Source organism: Taudactylus pleione, unplaced genomic scaffold, assembly GCF_031769625.1.
Source record: "Taudactylus pleione unplaced genomic scaffold, aTauple2 ptg000073l, whole genome shotgun sequence".
Lineage (NCBI taxonomy): Eukaryota > Metazoa > Chordata > Amphibia > Anura > Myobatrachidae > Taudactylus > Taudactylus pleione.
The window spans coordinates 6,081,670-6,100,547 of NW_028284475.1; the positions used below are offsets into that span (position 1 = coordinate 6,081,670).

Sequence of the window (18,878 nt, forward strand, 5' to 3'; positions counted from 1 at the left end):
AGACATGAATGTGGTAAAACAGAAAGTCCAGGTATAGCTCTAAAGTGCACTTGGGAGCTGTATTGAGGCAAATAGTAGAAAGTCCAGTTAGTGACAGGCAATGGAAAATGTCCAGGTAGTGACTGGTTAAATAGAAAATGTCCAGGTAGTGGCAGACAAGGTGAACTGTCCAGGTGGTGACTGATTAATGAAGATTGCAGACTGAGGAAGAAATATCCAGCAAAGAGTCAGTGGAGGCAAGGTGCAGGGTGAACAGCAGACTCAGGTACTCAGGCAAGGGGAAGGTAATGGAGGATGCAGGGTAGTCCAGCGGGGTTTGGAGCAGAAAAGCAGGCAGGTAGCTTTTCACAGGTAACAGGTGGTGAGCACAGGAAACTCTCAGCTATGCTGAGAAACACGTTGCACTGGCAATGAAGTGAGGCTCTGAACCTCCCTAAATACCAAGTACTGTGCCATGACTAGCCAGAGAGAGCATGTGACAAACCAGGATTGGGTGAGCAAATCACATGGCTGGAGGCAAGATGGCGGCGCCCATGCCAAATGGAACGGAAGCACTGCCAGGCCTCACCAGGCCAACGTGACGACATGCCCGCACAGAGCCACGCACAGCCAATGCCCATCGCCACACACCAGCACCACCGCTAGACGCCCCCCGCCACAGTGACCTCACAGGTAATACCCGTCGACCACCATGCCGAGAAACCCTGGTCGTGACACAAAGTAGCTTTCCTGTCCCTTTGAAAAAAACACCTTTTCCACAATATGTATTGTCTCAACTTCAGTCCTCCAATGATAAAGGTGGCATCTCCTGGTGGTATCGTTCAATGGTAATGGAAGCTAAGAAGGGCAAGTTGGCATGTCAAACCAAATGGGAGATGAATTTATCTATGACCCTGACGGAAGAAGATTGGAGAGGTAGTTTTCGCTCATGTTTTAAGGTTTCCCGATGCATAAATCACTCAGAAATGGTTTTTAAGCTGTTACACAGAGCATATTTCACTCCTGATTGGCAACATAAAATTTGGTAATCATTTTCCACATTTTGATGGAGAAACTGTGGCTTTGTTGGTGACATGTTTTTTGGGGCTGTCCACTCCTTCACCCTCTTTGGGAGGAAGTGTTCGCTATGATTAATAAAGTGACAGGAGTTCCAGTAGCTTTAAACCCTCTTACTGCCCTATTTTACTTTATGCCCAGGTGAATTATCTAGGGGAGATTGATACCTTATGGGACACCTATTAATTGCCACTAAAGCTGGCCACACACTAGACCAACTTTCATCCAACGAGTTGATTGGTTGGAATGAAAATCTGGTAAGGTATGGGAGTAAATGATGATCAGCAATTTGCTCCTAAATGCCAGAAAACAGATGAAAATGGTCATCAGACAAGTTTGTTAAATGTTTGATCTAAACTATTTGTTCAAACAACAGTTTTTGTCCATTTTCCGGCATTTGGAAGCAAATTGCTGATTGTCATTTGCTTTCATACCTTACCAGATTTTCATTCCAACCAATCAACTAGTTGGCTGGTTGGATGTAAGTTGGTCTAGTGTGTGGCCAGCTTTAGGCTTCTATCGCCCAGCTGTGGAGGACTGCTTCAATACCCACTTTATTGGCTATTGAGAATAAGATTCAAAAGCATTGTGAGTTTGAAACTGCTGACTGTAAATATTCTTCCTCTGCTTCCACACGGTTAATGCTTTGGTTCAGATGGAATGAGTATCGGGAGGAACAGGATCTATCCTCTTTATATAGTAAAGCTATAGACTTGACTACCTTAATCTCTCCTAGCCCTTGAGGTTTGCCAGTCTTTACGTATAGTGGGTTTGGGGAAATTCAAGAGTATGGGGATAACAGATCTGGCAGCATTGCTTAAGTGATGGAGAAGGGATTTTTTTGTTTTGCATGATCCCTTGCTGTACTACATTCCTTCCAGTTGGTCTGCTCTCTCATGTGGTGCCTGTCCAGCACATTCCATCCAGTCTAGTCCCTTGATCTGTCTGTGAACCTACAACATGAGATAATTGCCTAATTAATCAGCTGTGGTCTGCACCTGTGACTCTCTGATTTAAGCCTGCTCTGCAGTGCTCCCTTTGCCAGTTCATTGTGTCAAAAACATCATGTCAGATCACTGTGATAGACTCTTGATGGCAACTGCTATTCCAGTGCTCTGAGATTTTCTACTGTATTCTGCCGTTACACCCTCAGGTTTGCTCATTGCCGTTGCAGAGACTCTGTGTTACCTACAAGGATTCTGCATTCTCATAGTGCCTCCATTTATCTATAAATATTTTGCATTCTCCTAGCACATGTTAAAGAGTGAGCCAGTAACCAAAAAGCCGGGTCAATGGGTATATCAGTACCTTGAATTTGTTTAAAAACTCAGATTATGTCCAACCAAAAAGGCAAAATCAAAAGCCTATCCCACCATATGTGCAGTAGTGTACTTAAGGAGCTGGAGCATCTCCAGCATGTAATAGGGGTGGAGATAAATATAACATGTAGCAGGGAGAGATGTCTATACCACAGGTTCTCAAACTCAGCCCTCAGGACCCCCAACAGTGCATGTTTTCCAGGTCTCCTCACAGAATCACAAGTGAAATAATTAGCTCCACCTGAGGATCTTTTAAAATGTGTGAGTAATGACTACACCTGTGCACCTGCTGGGTGACCTGGGAAATGTGGCAGTGAGTAATGACTACACCTGTGCACCTGCTGGGTGACTTGGGAAATGTGTCAGTGGGTAATGAGTATACCTCTGCACCTGCTGGGTGACCTGGGGAATGTGTCAGTGAGTAATGACTACACCTCTGCACCTGCTGGGTGACCTGGGGAATGTGTCAGTGAGTAATGACTACACCTGTGCACCTGCTGGGTGACCTGGGGAATGTGTCAGTGAGTAATGACTACACCTGCGCACCTGCTGGGTGACCTGGGAAATGTGTCGGTGAGTAAGGAATTGTCACACTCTGCTCAAACTGTGTGACTTACCTTGCCATTTGCCGCAGGTCAGGATTTCTGCCTGACCTTGTTTGAGAACCATCCACTGACATCGCCATCATGTACTATGTCAACTGATAGCATTCTTCCAGTGGGAGTGCTCCTGCCTCACCTGACCCTAGCAGCCTATCAGGGACTTGCAGCAGATTCATACCCCCTGTGAGAACTCCCACTGGTGCCAGAGCAAAGAGTTGCTTCCTTGTGTTACCTGCTATTCTGTGGCTCCTTTGTGCACTAAAACCATCACTGCTATCTGACCCCATATCTACAGTTACTGTTATCTCCTGATTCCTGTGTCCTGTGCTGCTGTATTCTAGTTAGAGGAATATCAAGTTTTCACAGAGTACTCACTCAGCAAACGTCTCGTGGGCCCCATACATCTGCGATGGATTGCCGCGATCCCGCGATGCTGCAACCCGGCATCGCAGGAACGCAGAAATCCAACATGTTGCATTTTGGCGATATGATGATCGCAATCAAAAAATTATCGCAATTGTGGCTTGATAAGCAAGTGAGGCAGACGTGCTGGACCGGAGCTCCCGCTAAAAACCCCTGTTTCAAGCTATATCTGCCGCTAATACAGCCCACCTGTACTAAGCTCCCTATCCCAACTTGCCTACATCAAGTCTGGCAGTTGTGCCACGGAATAGGGGGGTACTAGGTATCCCCACGGATTGCAGCCTTCCCGCCCCACCCAATCCGGGGACTCGATTTAGGCCCGCAAGCCGACGGAGGCGTCTCTGAATCGGGACGTTTCTCCGCCCCGCGGGTGCACGTACAGCTGCTCTCTCCCGCTGGCCTTACCTGGTTGCCTGCTCCTGCAGCCCAGCGATCATCTCTCCTGGTGAGGTGAGACCTCCGGCTCCTACTCCTGAGGCGGCCATTGCTCCAGTGGCTTCCCTACTACCAGCGGCATCTGGGTGATCGGCTGGTCCACTCCCAGGGGCCTCTGCTTGGAGTACACATTTTACAGCCTGCTGAGTTCCTCCTCCTCTCCCTGGCTGGCAGTGGTGAGCACTTCGGGACATTGCTTCATTCAGCATTTATTTTTTTTTTATTTTTTCTCTCATTATCTGCCTCATAATAATAATAACAATGTATGGTATCTACACCAATACTGCTTGCTAACCCATTTGAACCTTATTACCTAACACTCCTATCTGATAGGCCTGATCATCATATTAAACAAGCAATATCTGCATTTTATTCCCCTTATTACAATATTTTATATCAGGTGGTTTATAGTCTTGAAAGTAATTACTTTTACTTTCTGAGCTTTGGTTCCCTCTAGTGGTTGCTTGACATAGTTCTCTATATTAAAGTGTGTTGCTTTAGCAATCATTCTTTTCTTAAGAAACCATAATCACACATCTTACTGATAAGCTAATATTGGCTGACCTTCCGATACCACGGTCAATCCTCATATAATTGTATTTCTTTGATATTTTACCGCCTACTTGATGGCCCCCTAGTTACCTGGCCTTTAACCCTCTGGGAGTCAATTAACTGGCCCCTATATTTTATCTTACCTTCTTGTTTATCTTATACCATTGGTGATTCTTTCTATCAACCATGAGTAAAACCAACGCAAGAACCAAAAAATCAGTGGGTGGTGACATTGCTCAACATTTCTCAAGAAACGACAAAATGTCTCAATCTCAAAATCCCCCCTCTCCGTCACTACCACCCTCAGACGAGGACGGCCCTTCCTCTCCTGCCCCTTCCACTAAGGAAGACATACTAGCCCTGCGGTCATTGATTACTGACTTTAAGGAATCCCTGGAGACTAAACTCGACAAAGTCGTCACATCTATCAGGTCCGATATCTCCTCCCTAGCCTCTAGGACAACTAAACTGGAATCCCGTCAGGACATTCTCCACAAAGCTCAGACGGATACCCATAGAGATCTAGATCATATCGCTCAGGAACTATCTGATCTCCACACGAAAAATGAAGATCTCGAAAATCGAGAGAGAAGAAATAACCTTCGAATTCGCAATGTTCCTGAATCCATTACACCGGACTCTTTAGAACCCTATTTACACAGATTGTTTTCCTTTCTTCTCCCTGACATGGGGTCTCGGCAACTGCCATTGGAACGGGCACATCGGGCTCTTAGGCCTAAACCTCGGGATGGTGATCCCCCAGAGATGTCATCATGAGATTCCTTAGCTTCAAAGACAGAGAAGCAGTCCTAGCTCCGACCCGGGGCAAGCCTCATATTCTTTACGAAAACACGAAACTTCAATTTTATCAGGACCTAGCTCCCACGACGATTATTAAACGAAGAGAACTTCGGGATTTGACAGAGGCCCTAAGCGATCGCGGAATACGTTACAGATGGGGGTTTCCATTCAAGCTTATAGTTGATCTTCATGGCAAAACTATCGTTATACGGGACCCTAGAGAGGGGAGAGACCTCCTGACGCACTTAGAAGAATCAGGTCCCCCTGCCCACTCCTCTAGAGATAACCCTTGAATCTACCCACTCTTTATTGATAGAGTCCTTCTACCCACCCCAAGTGCCTTGTTACTTTTACTAATGAAAATACAATACCACCTGTTATTGATTATTCCTCGCAGGTTTTATTCATAGTATTGTACTACTACAGAAATTGTATATTTGTCATATTTTTTCTATATATGTTTAATGTTGACATTACTCGAGGAATTTATATATTTCACTGTTTCATGTTTGTAATCGGACAAGTGGGATGTAAAATTGGAATACAAATTAATACCTATCCTTAGGTAATACACTACTTGCTTATCTCCATTTTATGTTTCATTTATTAGGTTTATTCAATATCACTAATTGCAAGTACTGTGCTATGTCTTGTGTTGATAAATTAATTTCACCTAGCATTATTTTTATTCTTAAATTGTGTATTTTTCTACTATTATAGGCCTTGCAATGTTTAAAATGTTAGCACACACCCAGAGGGTTTAAGACCTATTTTGCTCTATCTAGTTCTGAATTGTATTTCTTTTTTTTTTTTTTTTTCTTTTTTTCTTCTTTTTCTGTTGTTGTGTTTTGTTTTGTTTTTTAAGCTGTATCTTGGATATATTTGATACACAATAACTTAACTATATATTTTTCCTTACTACTTTTCTCGTTTAACTATAAACACTATTTTCTATTTTCCCAGAGGTTAAGCAGACAAACTCCTGTTTATCTCATTGGACTCTTTAGTCCTAATCTCTGTATGTGTTAACCTACGCTGGTTTCGTGGATTCCGCATTCAGACTCCATTCATATTTTCCCTTTTCCTGATCTTTCCTTCCCTTTTTTCTTTTTTCTTCCTTCTTTTTCTCTTTTTTCTTTTCTATCTCTTTTTCTTCTCCTCTTGAGCGAGTCGGGATTTTAGAGTTTTTTGTTATTTTTATTTAATTAATTTTTTTTTTTTTTTTTAATCTGTTTTCTTCTTTCCTTTCTTTTCTTTTACCTCATCTTCCACGTTTACTGTTTATTTTTATCTTACTCTCTTTTTATTTGGTTTATTGAATCTGTCAAGATGCCCTTCACTGTCGTTTCTATGAATGTTAAGGGTCTTAATTCCCCTCAAAAACGCTCATTGCTTTTCCGCACTGTTCGTGGCCTTAAAGCCGGAATAGTACTACTACAAGAAACCCATTTCCGCGCTCCCTGCCATCCAACTCTTCGATCTAAGAACTTCTCCACTGTGTTATATTCTTCAAGCTCAAGCAAACATAATGGTGTTGCCATTCTAATTAATAATAAACTTCCTTTCACTCAACACTCTGTTTTCACAGACTCGGACGGTAGATTCATTATTCTAACTGGAAAACTGGGGCACTTAGAGGTGACAATAGCTAATGTTTATGCTCCCAACACGGGTCACATCTCGTTTTTTAGCTCCTTTTTTTCGGTCTTAAATAAACGTAGAGCGGGATATCTCATAGTGGGTGGAGACTTCAACACTGTTCTTAATCCAGACCTAGATAAATCACATTTTTCAAATAGTACTCATGTAAATCGGCTCGCCAAATCCCTTAATAAGCATATTCAGAACTCAGGGCTCTTTGACGCCTGGCGGGCACTCAATCCATCTTCTCGAGACTATACCTTCTTCTCCTCCCCACATCATACATATTCTAGGATCGACTTATTTCTCTGTTGTACTCAAGCTTCCAAACATCTCCTAGACTCAACTATAACACCTAATTCATGGTCGGACCATTCTATCCTCACAACCTCTTATGATCTTCTTGATACGCCTGCATCCAGACCATCTTGGCGATTAAATGAAACCCTCCTGAAGATCCCACAGTTTCAGACTAGGATCAGATCCGCATTAGCTGACTATTTCTCTACTAATTTGGCGGAATCCCCTTGCTCACCTTTGGTTTGGGAGGCCCACAAAGCCGTAATCCGTGGACACATTATTAGCTATGCCTCTTTTAGGAATAAGGAGCGTAAACTTAAACTGTCTCTTCTGACTGACGAAGTCAAACAATTAGAAACCTCCCACAAACAAAACCCATCCCCCCATATCTATAAAAAAACTCATATCTGCCAGAAATGACCTTAATGCCATTTTATCTGAAAAAACCGAACAATCTCTCCGCTGGCTCAATCAGCGCTTTTACGAAAAAAGTAATAAAGCAGACACATTATTGGCCAATAGATTAAAATCCCGGAAGGCTAGAACAGCCATACAGGCCATACAAGATAGGAATGACGTCCCTCAATATAACCCAGCTACCATAAATGGCATCTTTCAGACATACTATGATCAATTATATAATCTTGCAGATGCAACCAATGCGAATCCTAGCATTAATTCACGAACTATTGATTACCTTTCCTCCTGTGGTCTTCCTAGTATTGATGCACAAATGGCAGAAAGGCTGGGACTTCCTATTACCGAGGAAGAAACACGCCTTGCTCTTAAAACCCAAAAGCCTTCAAAGGCACCTGGCCCTGATGGCTATCCCATATCCTATTATAAAACATTTCAAGACTCCTTAGTTCCGCACTTGACTATGATGTTTAATAAAATTTTAGACGGTGAAACCTTTCACCCATCTACTACTAAAGCTACCATCACAGTTATCCCCAAACCAAATAAGGATCCTCTCATTGCTTCTAATTACAGGCCCATATCACTACTTAACGCCGACTTAAAAATTTTTGCAAAAATACTAGCAACTAGGCTTAACCCCATATTACCTGATCTTATTCACCCTGATCAGGTGGGCTTTGTCCCGTCCAGGCAAGCACTTGACAATACCAGACGAACTGTGGATATTATTCACTATATTAATGCACACCAACTTCCCTCTCTTGTGCTTGCCCTGGACGCGGAGAAAGCCTTTGATAGGGTCGCTTGGCCATTTATGATGCACACACTCTCCGCCTTTGGTTTTAGAGGTAAATTCTTACAAGCCATTAAAGCCCTATACTATAACCCTACTGCTTCTGTTCTAGCTGGGGGACTGCTTTCAGACCCATTCACCATAACCAATGGAATGCGGCAAGGGTGCCCATTGTCGCCTCTTATTTTTGCACTGATCATAGAGCCACTTGCTAGAAGCATACGTATAAATCCCGATATTACTGGTGTGACTGTTGGGACTTCTCAATACACTCTTTCATTATTTGCGGACGATATCCTTCTTACCTTGACTAAACCAATTATCTCATTACCAAATTTGTTTCATGAACTATCTATTTATGGAGATTTATCAGGCTACAAAATTAACAATAGCAAATCGGAAGCTCTTCCTCTTCATCTCCCGGGAGATCTGAGGCAACTGCTGCAGCTGAATTTTGACTTCAATTGGAGAAAAGACTCCTTGTCATATCTTGGGGTTAATATTACCAAGACATATGATCGTTTGTATCAGGCTAACTATCCTCCACTGTTTGGGTCTATTGAACATGACTTACTACAGTGGAAGACCTACTTTTTATCATGGATTGGCCGTATAAACGCTATTAAAATGAACGTCTTACCTAAGTTGTTGTATTTGTTTCAGACGCTCCCGGTCGCAGTACCGACCAGAGTTCTTTCTCAGCTTCAATCTTTATATTGTAATTTTGCCTGGAATTATAAAAAGCCTCGAATAAGAAGGGAAGTCTTGGCTAGACGATCATCGAATGGGGGACTAGGATTACCGATGCTCCTACGGTATTATAATGCCTCTCGTTTGAGCCAAATGGTGGCTTGGCATGCCCCTATTTCCACTAAACGATGGGTAGATCTAGAGGGAGCTCTGGTAGGGGTGGAATCAATTTCATACTTACCCTGGTTACCACGTACACTCCGACCTAGGTCCGTACTTTCAACCCCGGCAGTAGCTTTAACACTCTCTACATGGGACACTCTTAATAAAAAATTTGCTCTTTCCAAGTACCCCTCTCTTCAGACCCCCCTGTGGCACAATACTTCATTTACACCAGGCCTCTCATCTGCTGTGGCATCTATCTGGTCTGCAGCAGGTATCACACGCATCCGTCATATTATAGGACAATTTGCTCCACAAAACTTTGGTGATTTTCAGCAGACATACGACATCCCTGACTCCTCTCACTACCAATATCTACAACTCCGACACTTTGCTATGTCAACACTTTCTACCCCCCAGTCTCGTACACCGTCCCCAATAGAAAAACTGTGTATATACCGACCCACTGATAGAGGCACTATATCCTTTCTCTATCATTCTGTTTTGGTATTGGAGTCCCCCTCACTTTCTATACATGAAATCACATGGGAAACAGACCTGGGACAACCACTGTGAGACGATACTTGGGAAATAATGTGTCTCGCTATCTCCAAATGCTCTCTTAGTGTAGCTATCAAAGAAAACTCATATAAAGTTTTTGCCAGATGGTATCTAGTCCCTGAGCGCCTTCATCAAATGTTTCCTAACACTTCTGACCTATGTTGGAGACAATGCGGCCACATTGGCACATTTTATCATACTTGGTGGACATGTCCAAAAATTACTCCATTTTGGAACACGGTCCGTACCCTTATATCATCAGTAGTTAATGTGCCTTTCTCTCTATCACCTGCCAACCTGTTACTCTGTGCTCCAGTAGACCAGGTTTCTAAAAACTCGAACAAATTGATTGTTCACATCTCATGTGCGGCCAAATATCAGATAGCACGTAATTGGAAAAATCCTGATACTCCAACTCGTCAAGAACTTTTGAATAGGATTTGGTTTATATCGAAAATGGAGTACACTACCAGTCTTTTAAATAACTCAGTGGAGAAGTTTCACTCTATTTGGTCCTCCTGGTACTCCCTCCAAGCGGTTACCCTTCCTGGCCTCACGTGATGAGTATGATTCATACTTTTGACCCGGTCTCATTTTTTTATTTTCTTTTTCTTCTTTCTTTCTCTCTTTTCTTTTTTCGGTATTATTTTGTCCCTCTGGCTCGCTTATATTTATACTTATATCTATACTTATATATTTTCAACCTTCCCCATATTCTCCCTTTTTTTTCTGCTTCATCTCTTTACCTTTTTCTTTTACTATATCACGGTTATTATATTACAGTTTCATTGCAATTTATGAGGATGTTATCTTCAATTATTATAACATGGAAGATCTTTTCTTTCTGTTGTCTATTATATTTTTTGATATGCACAATTGTTACGTATTAGAGACCAATTGTTTACCTCTATATTCTATTGTCCTTCGAGATGTAATACTGTTTTATATATCTAGTCCTATAAAACTAATAAACGATTTAAAAAAAAAAAAAAATTATCGCAATTGTCAAATCGCGGACATTTAACATGTCAAATGTCTGCAATCCGGTGACTGATCGCAGAACATCGATGGTGGGCGATCGTAAATTTCCGATGGCATTCCTGCATCGCAGCGATCCATCACAGTTGTATGGGCACCTTTAGTTGCTTCCTATTCTCCAGCCCAGTGCAATCACCAGCTGCACTGATTAGAGGATTCCTTGGTGAGTTTAACTAGCCTGCTGTAATCAGCTCCAGCAAGTCTGTTCCTGACCCAGTATTGTCTAATCCCTGGTACTGTGTTTGGTAATCTGGTTCTGACCTTGGCTATCCTCTGTAACCAGCATATGTCTGCGACTTGGATTTATCCAGATCTCCTCGAGTCGAATCTGTCTGGATTCATGAAATTCTGGTCGATTCGGATTTCTGGAGAACCGTGCCGCACATCTCTAGTGACGACCAATAACAACAGGATATTCAACGGCCATAGGCCGTGTCCTACCGGAGATGATGACTCCACTCAGCAGCCTCCATTCACTTCCAATATCATACTGCCCATTCTCACAGACCAGGATTTACCATCTGCCCCAGTGAACAAGACAGAGGTGCCCCCTTCTCAATGCAAGGGAGGGGTGACCCCGTATTCTGCATCGCCACACATACCTATGTATGTAGTTGGGATGATTGTGTATTTCTGCCACTGCTACTCTGACTTGGCGGTTTTAGAGCCGATGCCCTTTGTGTTTAGGGTGGGCATGTTCCTCCGTGGGGATGGGGCTTTGTTCCTCTTGTATGGAGGTTGGTTTAGCTGTGTGGCTTGTTTGGCTTGTTGGTATGGAGGTGGTGCTGGGGCTAGTTAGGTGCCCGGCATTGGTGGCAAAGAACGCCATTTGTTTGCTGTTGATGGAGTTAGAAAGTACCATTTGGTGCATTCTACTCATAAAGTTTGACACTGAACTGCCAGGAATGTTGACACTATCGACCAGATGGATCCAACTTGTAAAGCTGGAAGTTGAACACCAAGGAGTTTGTTTATGGTGTGCCTCAGGGCCTGATTCAGAGCCGGACGCTCTGACAAGAGCGCTCGCTCTGAATCTGGCCCGTCCTACCTAAAATTGGAGCGGCCTCCTGGCCGCTCGCATAGCTGTGGGTTACCACCCACAGCTTGTGCGAGCAGCCAAAAAGATGGTCGCGATGGTCAAGACCATCGTGACCATCGGGCTTGCGTCGAGACCCTTGCGGTAGAGTCTCATCTGCCGCAAGTCCGGAGTGCTTTTGGCTCTATCAGAGCCAAAAACACTCCCACTAACATCACTAGTGATGTCAGTGGGGCCGGACCCAGACGGTAGGCGTTCCCCTGGGAACGCCTCCATCTGGGCAGCCACGCCCCCGGCATGCCCACCAAAGGGGGCGTGCTGTCCATCACCATTGACAGCACGCCCCCTTTGGTGTGAGACCCTGAGCGACGGTGTCCCCGTCGCTCTCCGGGTCTCGCGCATGCGCACGACTGAGCAGCCTCCGTCGTGCACATGCACATTTGGGAAACATCGACCCGCTTGCGAGCGGGTCTGAATGAGACCCTCAGTTTGTGTCCATGCCCATTCTTCATACCGCCACCATATATGTTTAATTGATTACCATTCCAAGTAAATTACATTTGTGTCAAAATAAAATTTGACCAATTTGAACACCACACAGTTGTCTCATTACTTATTATACAAAGCTCTATCGGATGTATGGATGTATGATCAGCCATTAGGGAGTTTACTCCAACGCACGGCTTCTCCCAGCCTCTCCGCAGCTTTCCCGGATCTGCTCATTGGCTGGAGTTCCCTTCCTGGGTTTTGTAGCCCCGCCCCTCTTTGCTGATGTCTGTACCTGAACAGGGCTGGGGGAGGGGGGGGGTCACATTTATTAAATAAAGCAGAGGAGGGGTGATGGGAGACGGAGGTCACAAGCTGCAGTCACTTGATTGTGGTTTGTGATTGGCCCTCACACTTACTACTGCCCAAACACTTTCCGACACGGTCTGAGAGAGAAACAGAGCAACTCCCATTGGATCCTGTAACCGGTGGAAATGGAAGTTCTTTTAGATACAAAAGGTTCTTGAAACCACTCAAAACATTATCTCAATTAAAAGTTATTTATTATGAAAAGGTTAAAAGTTGTAAGTAAATAATTATAAACAAATGATTGATATAAATAAGACACTGAATATATGAAATATAATTGAAAACAGTATAAATCAACTTAACTAACAATATACTGTATGTATATAGATAAGTACAAGTATTAATAAAAATAAGTAACCACACTAAATATATATAAAAGATATTAGCAAATCACACCCTGGGTGCCCTCCTCTCGCTATGAGACCAGAGATTTCAGGCAGGAGACATGCTGTGCACTCACGCTCTCCCCACAGGACACTGTTCCCGGCAACGGGCTAGAGATTCAAAAGGAAGACACGCATTCCGATTGCGCTCTTACCACGAGGCCAAGTTATTACACATGTAAGCCTAGTTTATATCCTGTGTAGTGGCTGTGGCGAGGATACCATGATCTCCCTAAAAATGATCCATATGTTGGTACCCTACTTTAATTTCAATAGGCGGCAGTATTGCCCAATTTATTATTATTAATAATAAAATTTACCATTGGATTCTAGATCTCTCTATGACCTACAATGCGTTAAAGGTTTATTGTTCTCTGTGCATGAGAATATGTGTAAATAGCAACATGTAGCGCATCTTATGTTACAACTGTATATCTATCTGCTAGTGCAAACAAAAGGCACATGGTGTTGGATTAAACAAATCTATGGTGGGAATGTCAGGGCCACAGGACACGTTCCCTCGCTGGTATAGCTGATTTCTGTTTATACACTTCTGAATGCTGACACACTCATAAAAAGCAAATACAAGTATGGCTCCTTGGCAACCATATTGTTCCCCGGTGACAGATCCGTCTGAGCAGAAGTGGTACCTTAGGAAAATATTTTGACACAAAGAAGTTTACTTCATGAAACCGTGAAAAAAAAAAAATGTTATTTTATCTGCTCACATGTTATATGAAAATGGAGAAAAGTACATATTTTAATTAACTTGACAATGGACCTTCATACAAAAAAGATTGGACAGTCAAAAACCAGGAGCAGAGAAAGGGATTATCAGTTATTAGGGCACCACTAGATATACAAAAGATATCAGTGGTCAGAAATATTATATAGATAACACATCATAGCACGAGCGCACACTGAGAACATTAGGTCCCACGTGCACGTGTGCGTTAAGCCTTAAAATAAGAGACCAGAGCAAGACAGAGGGGGAGGAGAGAAAGATAGATGAGGAAGAGACAGAACAAGGAAGAGAGAGATGGAGTAAGAATTGGGGAGAGAATAGTAGAAAAATAAGGGGGTGGGGAGAGCTGGAGAGAGAAAGCAGGAAAGTGGGATAGAGAAATCCTGGCAATACCGGGGATAGCTGGTTACATATAATCTTTATTGATTATACTTCCTACTTCATATATGTAATTTCTGTTATGTAAACTCAGTAATCCGACAGGGGAAGCCGACGGACGGAATCCTGACCGCCGACTGTCTAATCCATGGATGGGGAACCTCAGGCTCGGGGACTGTATAAGGCCCTCGGAATCATTTGGTCTGGCCCTCGGAGCTTTTTTGCTGCTAGCCTCATCTGGCTATCAGGGTGCCTAGAATGGTACCCTGCTGCCAGAATCTATGCGGCAATGCCTCTTGGAATGTCCTTAGGACGCTTCAGACGGTCAGCCCGCTGCCCTTACAGCTCCCCGGAGAATCTTCAGGATGCTCCAGGCATTGCTGTAATCACCGGCGATTGTGGCCTCGTCACCGTGTGACATCACATGGAGGGGGCGTGGCATGCACCGGGCCCGCGAATAATGTTATATATATCAAAATGGCCCTCTGCAGAAAAAAGGTTCCCCACCCCTGGTCTAATCCCTGCAAGGGTTAAATGACAGGCGTCGAAATCCCGACGCCTGTCATTTTACCTATGCCGGGAGCCCGACGCCCGGCATCCCGATCAAAGGTAAGCCGGGCGTCAGGTGCGGGGGGAGGGTTAGGTTAGGGGCTCCCAGGGGGGACATAGAGTTAGGCTAGGGGAAGGGGTGGTTTGGGTTAGGCACCCCCGGGGGGAGGTTAGGGTTAGGCACCCCCCCGGGAGACTTAGGTTTAGGTAGTGGGGAAGTGGGGCGTTTAGGGTTAGGCACTTGGCGGGAGGTTAGGGTTAGGCACCCCTAAGGCAGGGTTAGGGGGGGTTAGGTTAGTTTATACTTACCTTTAACGCTTGTACACAGCAGAGGACAATCTAATAACCCGAACAGGTGTTTTTAAAATACTACAATGTTCCATTTGTTAAATGCAAGTTAAAAAAATGTCTGATTTATTTGCAGGGATTACAGAGCAGTAAAATGCAGCCGTTTCTAGCATTATTGTATCCTTATTTCCTCATTCTATCACGTGGCGCTCAGATATGACCTGGGAGAGCTGGTGGTGTTCCTGTTTACTGGTCACGTGACTTGTGCCGTACTTTGACCCCACATGAAGAATGTGCATTATGTGATCGGCAAGGAGGGAAATCTGCAAAAAGGAGTAAGAGGTAAAATCTTTGTTTATGTGAAATGTGTTTCCTAGATTGCTGATTTATTTATGTCTGATAGATGGTGAAAGTAGAAGAATTATTATTACATCTATATACAGTAGACACCTAATAACACCCCTCTGTAAAAGAAACTACCAGTCTATGATGTATTGTCACAGTGATTCAGCTGTTTTACCCTCCTCTTCCTCACTATAACCTGTAATCCATTTTGTAATCTGCTTTTTAAAGAATTGTTGTAGGTAGGTGCAGTGCTACGCCTTGTAGCTATATGGCGGGGTTGCGTTTGCCTATTGATGAGATAAAATGTATATGAATAATATATCTGTGCTATATATTAAATATAAGTCAGCCGGTGTTGTGTTTCAGATCATGTACACATGCTCAATGTGAGACATAAAGAGTTGGTGAAAAAAGACAGCGAGCACTAATTTCAATGCAACGATTGTATTAGGACAGAGTGATGTACTTATAATGTGCTCGTACAACATAATGATGCAGGGGATAGGTGGGCTGCTGGCTGGGGTACAAGAAGAGGGAGAGGAGGGCGGGAAAGCAATGTAACGCCGTATTCAATTTGGAGGGAAAAGCTGTTTTCTGCAAAACTTTTTCGCAGATGATGTCATTTTCGCCGATTCCACTTTTCCCCGTATTCCATTTGGCCGACTTTTCGAAAAGTCAATGCATCGGACCTGGCGAAAAAGTATCCCCTTTGAATAGGTGGTGAAAAAAGTGCAGAATTGGGGTTTTGGGGTGCAGACTTCCAAAACCACCCTGCACCCCTTGGACAGGCCCTCAAAGGTAATCTGTGTCCACATTTTTATTAAAAAGTACCTTAGGACACCCCAAGAAAGTACTTTTGTTTTGGGGGGTGAAAAAAACTAAGTTGGGGGACAAACTTCTAAACTAGCGAAATAGACTCAGGGGGTCCCCAAGTATGTCCCAGGTGTTTTTTTGATTGCAGGTGGTTGCGGCAGGTGGATTTTTCACAGTTTTTAAAACTTCATATTAGTGACTTTAAAATATGCTAGCACCCATTTTCATGTACCCCAAATTTGATGGAACTACTTATTTTTCCAAAAAAACCTTCCTAAATGCTATTCTTCACCACCTTCTAAAAAACTCAAAACAGTACCTATTGAGACCGTTTAAAGACCCCACATACCTTTAGCAGGGCTATTCGGGGGTACCCAAAGTAAACCCCCATATCAGAGCATCTTTTGGGGGGTGTCAGGCTGATTTCCCCAAAAATGACAGGACTTTTCGCTGATTTCAAATTCGCCGGGTCCCGTTTTCGCCGATTTCAAATTGAATACGGGGATACGTGGGCGCGATACTTTTTCGCCCCCGAAACCAGCGATGACGGCGAAAAGTCCGACAGTGGACTTTTCGCTCCAAAATGAATATGGCCCGTAGTCTCAGTTGGGAGAGCAATAAAGTCTTATCGGTGCTTAGTATAATCAGATCTTTTTAGTTCACTTGCAGATGATACAGGCAGGGTGCTCTGACCGTCACTGTGCTGTGGGGTATTGGCCTCGCTGATGAGAAGGTCAGGAACAACTTAGCGGCAACTGGCGATGTATGGTGGTTGCCAGTGCAGGCATAGCCGCTCAGTTATGTCTGATATAGGCATGGCGTGACCCTTTGTCTCCGGAATCAACCCAAAAATTGTGATCCACTGGTCGTAAAAATCGATCTTTTTAAAAGATCAGAGTTTGAGTAATCTTACCTTATTATGGGTAAGCTTTGGGACACATTAGCATATTTTAGTTATAGCGGTTTGTAAGACATCGCAGCTGCGATTGCATTAATATAGATCTGGGGTATGAGGCCCAGAGCACGCAGAGTGACAGGCGATGCAGAGCTATACACCTTCGCATGTACATATATATGACTGAGGAGGCCGATCTGTAATGGGGCGTCCTCATGTAAGCTCAGTCAGGACGTCTCCATGCAACTTTGGCTATGCAGATGTAAGCGATAAGCCACCTGTTTGGAGATACATTGATTGCAATTGGTATAGGGTAGCTGTAACTCCACAGTGATGATGATTACAAGTAGAAAACCGAGGGTATAAATTGGGGATGAGAGGACCATAAATCATACGTGTTTTTTTTTCTATGCAGATTTGAGCTGATTCAGAGATGTACGCTTTGCCGATTTGCGGAGTTGAGCAATTATCGGTAAACTGCGCATGCGTCTAAGTGGCACGTCACATGCATTAAGATACATTACTGCAGTTGCTTCACAATATCGTTAATCTCGGCATTGTGTAGAGGGGGCAGGGCCACAATGACTTCATCGCACAGTCACGCCCCTGCTCCGCCCACAATACTGCATCATCACTGCGCCACGCCCTCTCCTGCCGCAACACTCTCCCGCCACGTGGAAGGAGGGAGCTGAATGTTGGTCAGTATGCTCTGTGGCTGCACCTCTGCATCTGAGAACGCAGCCGTTTTCAGTGTCACACCTGTGACACGTCCATAATATGACCAGACAACAGATTTGTTTTGCGAACACTTTAAGCCACTTCCCAGTCACTACTTAGGAACGCCCATGGTTTAGCCTCTCCATTTTTGATCCCTGCATTCCCGTACGTAGCATGCGCATTTGTGCGTACATACATACATACGTTTGCGCCGTAGGGGGTTTTCAGAATATTTAGCGCTTGCGCAGCAGCAACGACTCAACTACGCATACATTCACAAAGTGCGCAGTTAGCGTCCACCTCTGAATGAGGCCCTATATGGCTTTAAATATCACTGGTGTGGAAAGTACTGGTATTGGTTATTATGTGTTATTTTAAGAACATATGTAATGATTACTAGTTACTTAAATAAACAAGTTACGGTGATATATACAGTACCTAATTTGGTTCTAAATTTTAATGCATGCTTTTCAAATATATTAATTATATTTTTTCTTTTGAAGGTGTTTGTTACACCCCTGGGACCTAAGACAATGGAAACATTTCGTGGGAAACTGGTTACAGACGGTCGGTATTGCTTAGTAGTTTAGCAACCGCTAAAAGCGGATGAAAATAATGATTAAAAAGAAAAGTAAATGCAATCAAAACTATAGTAGCTTTTCTAATGACAAAATAATGAACTTAAAACATTTGTAAATAAATGAACCATTTGCATAGTTACAGTACATAGCTCGCTCTACCGCATGAGTACTCCACTAGTTTACCTGTAGCGCTGAGGGCCTGATTCAGAGCCGGACACTAATTGCGGATGCTCGTTCAGAAAAAGGGGCCGGATATTTAAATTAAGCGCTCGCTCTTTGCGGTCTGTTGCCGCCTCTATGTCTGAACGAGCATCCGAAACATGCGCTCGCTATTTTGTAAGGACGCCCCCTGGCCACTCGCATCATACGTCATCTCCGCTATTTATTTGATTAATCGAGTACATCGAACAGCGTATGAACTGCTCGCTATTCTTGTGGTAGCATTTTCCTACCGCAATCACTGCGAGCAGTTCAGGCTAAAAGACAACCAAGTGACGTGG

The 18,878-nt window shown here is 43.6% G+C and overlaps 1 protein-coding gene across 2 annotated transcripts in view; it reads left to right on the top strand.

Annotated features, from left to right (window-relative positions):
• Positions 1-15,284: 15,284 nt before the first annotated feature.
• LOC148532584 (NACHT, LRR and PYD domains-containing protein 12-like) overlaps positions 15,285-18,878 on the top strand; it is a 29,668-nt gene continuing 26,074 nt past the window's right edge. For both annotated transcript variants that reach the window (XM_088467639.1, XM_088467641.1), the window contains exons 1-2: positions 15,285-15,369; positions 18,301-18,364. In XM_088467639.1, coding sequence (XP_088323765.1) covers positions 18,331-18,364 — 34 coding nt within the window. In that variant the 5' untranslated portion in view covers positions 15,285-15,369; positions 18,301-18,330. The remainder of the gene's footprint in view (positions 15,370-18,300; positions 18,365-18,878) is intronic.